The sequence below is a fragment of the Ursus maritimus genome, unplaced genomic scaffold (genome assembly GCF_017311325.1).
Source record: "Ursus maritimus isolate PB19 unplaced genomic scaffold, ASM1731132v1 scaffold_2, whole genome shotgun sequence".
In the NCBI taxonomy this organism is placed as follows: Eukaryota; Metazoa; Chordata; class Mammalia; order Carnivora; family Ursidae; genus Ursus; species Ursus maritimus.
The window spans coordinates 9909204-9912219 of NW_024424452.1; the positions used below are offsets into that span (position 1 = coordinate 9909204).

At 64.5% G+C, this 3016-nt stretch overlaps 1 protein-coding gene across 1 annotated transcript; it reads right to left on the minus strand.

Annotated features, from left to right (window-relative positions):
- Nucleotides 1-806: 806 nt before the first annotated feature.
- Nucleotides 807-1978, minus strand: CLDN3 (claudin 3). Its single transcript, XM_040634528.1, has one exon. The coding sequence runs from the start codon at nt 1800-1802 to the stop codon at nt 1146-1148; it is 657 nt and encodes a 218-aa protein (XP_040490462.1). The 5' UTR covers nt 1803-1978; the 3' UTR covers nt 807-1145.
- Nucleotides 1979-3016: the final 1038 nt, after the last annotated feature.

A 3016-nucleotide genomic window follows, 5' to 3' on the forward strand; every position in this document is an offset into this window, starting at 1 on the left:
TTCTCTCTGGCACCTAGCCATCTGTTCAGCCCTGGGGGATCTCTCTTTCCTGGTCTGGGGCACAGGTCCCCTTTCCTACTGCCTGAACCCCCTGTGCCTTCTCTCAGACACAAGAGCTTCCAAGCCTGGTTCAACTCAAGCCCTAGGGTGTTGCCAGAGGGTCCGGAGTCCTCTCTCTCTCTCTCTCTTTCTCTCTCTCTTTTGGTCGGGAGTCCCAGGAAGAAACTGAGGCCCCTCTGTCATCTCTCCTCCAGGGGAGAAGATTCTGCCCAGCTTTACATTTGATGCTGTGTTGTGCAAAAATAGCAGGTCTTTTTGTTCTCCTCTTTCAAATATGAAATCATCGCACTGAATGTGCTCTTTCACGCACACAGGGAAGATTTAGTGCGCAGCCACACTGGGGGCGGGGGTGGCTCGGAGTACAAACCCAGGTAGCACAGGCTAGAGAAGAGGGCCCCGGACACCCCCCCCCCCCACGCCTCTGTCCACCGAACAGGCGTTACCGCTCCTACCGCCTCTCTAGATTGGGCCTTCCACGTCTGAATCCCCAGTGAGTCGGCCAAATGGCCACCTAGGGCGCGCTCAGCCCAGTTTCCAACCCCACTTTCTCAGTCACCCAACCTCTGCCCTCTCTAAGCTTCATTCCGGGCAGCGGGCAGCCCAGCCGTGGAGCAGAATCCAGCCAAGGCCAACCCTGGCGGGGTGGGGAGTAGGGGGGTGGGTGTTCTGCAGGGAGGTGGAGGCCGGCACTCAGGACAAGGAGGCGCCCGCAAATGCAAAACGAAAGGCTTTTATTGAAAAATATCAACTGGCCCTTTTCAAGACTGCCGGTCCCTGCCCAGCGCGGGCTTCGGGGCTGCGGCCCGACGGGGCTGGCAAGTAGCCGCAGCCACCCCAGCCCCGCGCTCCGGAGGAGCAAGGTTTCACCGTCCCTGCGGGCTGGTGCCCTGCGCCGTGGTCCCGCTCCCCGGCCTGGGGGCGGTGAGGGGGCCTGCGGCTGGGGAAGGGGCCGCTGGGTTGGTCCCTCCCAGTCCAATGAGAGAGCTCCCGGCATTTGGGGTGGGCTGGTCTCGGATGAGAGGCTGCACGCCGGATTGGTGGGCGCTCCCGCTCGAGGGGGGCTGGGGTCTCCCCGCGGCTGCCCCTCAGACGTAGTCCTTGCGGTCGTAGCCTGTGCTGGTGCCCGGGCCGGCGGAGCGCGGCGCGGAGTAGAGGATCTTGGTGGGCGCGTACTTCTTCTCGCGCGGCGGGCAAGAGCAGCAGAGCAGCGCGCCCCCCAGCAGCTGTAGTGCCGCGGCCGCCCAGCCCACGTACAGGCCCGCGCCCATCTCCCGCTTCTGCGCGTCGGGGACCAGCGGGTTGTAGAAGTCCCGGATGATGGTGTTGGCCGACCAGGACACGGGCACCAGGGTGAGCAAGGCGGCCAACAGGAAGAGCACTCCCGCCACGATGGTGATCTTGGCCTTGGCCGTGTCGTCCTGGACGCAGTTGGTGCACTGGGCGCCCACTAGCGCCACGAGGAGCCCGAAGGCGGCCAGCAGGATGGACACGACGATGAGGGCGCGGGCTGCCTGCAGGTCCTGCGGCAGGGCCAGCAGCGAGTCGTACACCTTGCACTGCATCTGGCCGGTGCTCTGCACCACGCAGTTCATCCACAGGCCCTCCCAGGTGATCTGCGCCGTGATGATGCTGCTGCCGATGAAGGCCGTCACGCGCCACATGGGCAGCGCGCAGCACACGATGGTGCTCAGCCAGCCCATCACGGCCAGCGAGGTGCCGGCGATCTCCAGGCCCATGGACATGGCTGCGGCGCCAAAACCGGCTCTGCCGGGCGGCTCAGGGTGCGGGGCGACGACGGGCCGTGGCCGCTGGGCCTGGGCGGGAGCTGCTGCGCGCCAACGAACGGATGCCTCAACGGACGGACAGACGGACGGACGGACGCACGGACGCGCGCGCTAACGGCTCCGCTCTGCGGGCTCGCGCCTCGGCAGCGCCTGCACCTGCCTGTGGCTTTGTGGGCGGGCGACGGCGACTGGGCTGGCCCTGAGCTGGGGCCGGTGTCTTAGATCCGTGCCCAGCGCTCCGGCGGGGGTGGGAGGGGCGGAGCCGCGGTTCCCCCGGCCTGGGGACAGTGACGTGGCCCCTCTTCCCACCTTCACCGAGCGCACAGGGAGGAAGGACTTGGACGGGCGTGGCGCACAGTTCGGGGTGGGGGGTGCCAAGACAGGGCGGGGCCGGGGCCTGCCACCCCGCCCCTCGCTCCTCGTCCCCGACTGTTCCCAAGCGAATTCTCCGGGGCCGGCAGGGGTTGCGGTACAAATCACAATCTGCTTGACACTGCCCGACCTCCCCACATTTTCGGCGTCATTGGCACAGGCAGCGTGGGGAAGGGGGTCTCTGCCAGCTGGCCGGGACCCATGGGGCCTGGAAGGACCCAGTGTGGGCGTGGCCGGGGCTGTTATCCGGAGTGGGCGGGTGCCCGGGGAGCTGCGCACCTGCTCCTCGGTCTCTCCGGCCTCTGCGGCAGCCGCCGCCCTGGCTGGCTCACAATCCGGGCTTGATCCAGGCTCTGGAGGTCTGCGCTCGGAAACCAGGACCCCGCTTCTTCCCACCAGAGGCACCGAGAAGATGGCCCGAAGCAAGTGAACTCAAATTCACTTCCAGCCCCACTGCCGTTCCCTTAGCTCTTATTCCTCCAGTGATTCTGGATACCTTTAGCAGAGCTGCTCTCCCCTCCCAGAAGTCCGTCCTCCTCACTGATGCCCTTCCTCCTGAACAGACTTGTCCTCCCTCCCTCTGGGCCCGAGTGAGTGCTGTGATCCACCTTAATGAAATGGTGGTGAAAGGTTTGATCTAGGCGAAGGTGGGAAGTCAGAGATGTTACTGACAGTACACTTGCTCCTATTAACCTTAAAAGTAAAACTGCCAGTTATTTTACCAGCAAACATGGGTTTATTCGGGAAAAGCAGAGAATCACAACCCAGGACGAACGAGCCTCAGGGAAGTCCAACAACCA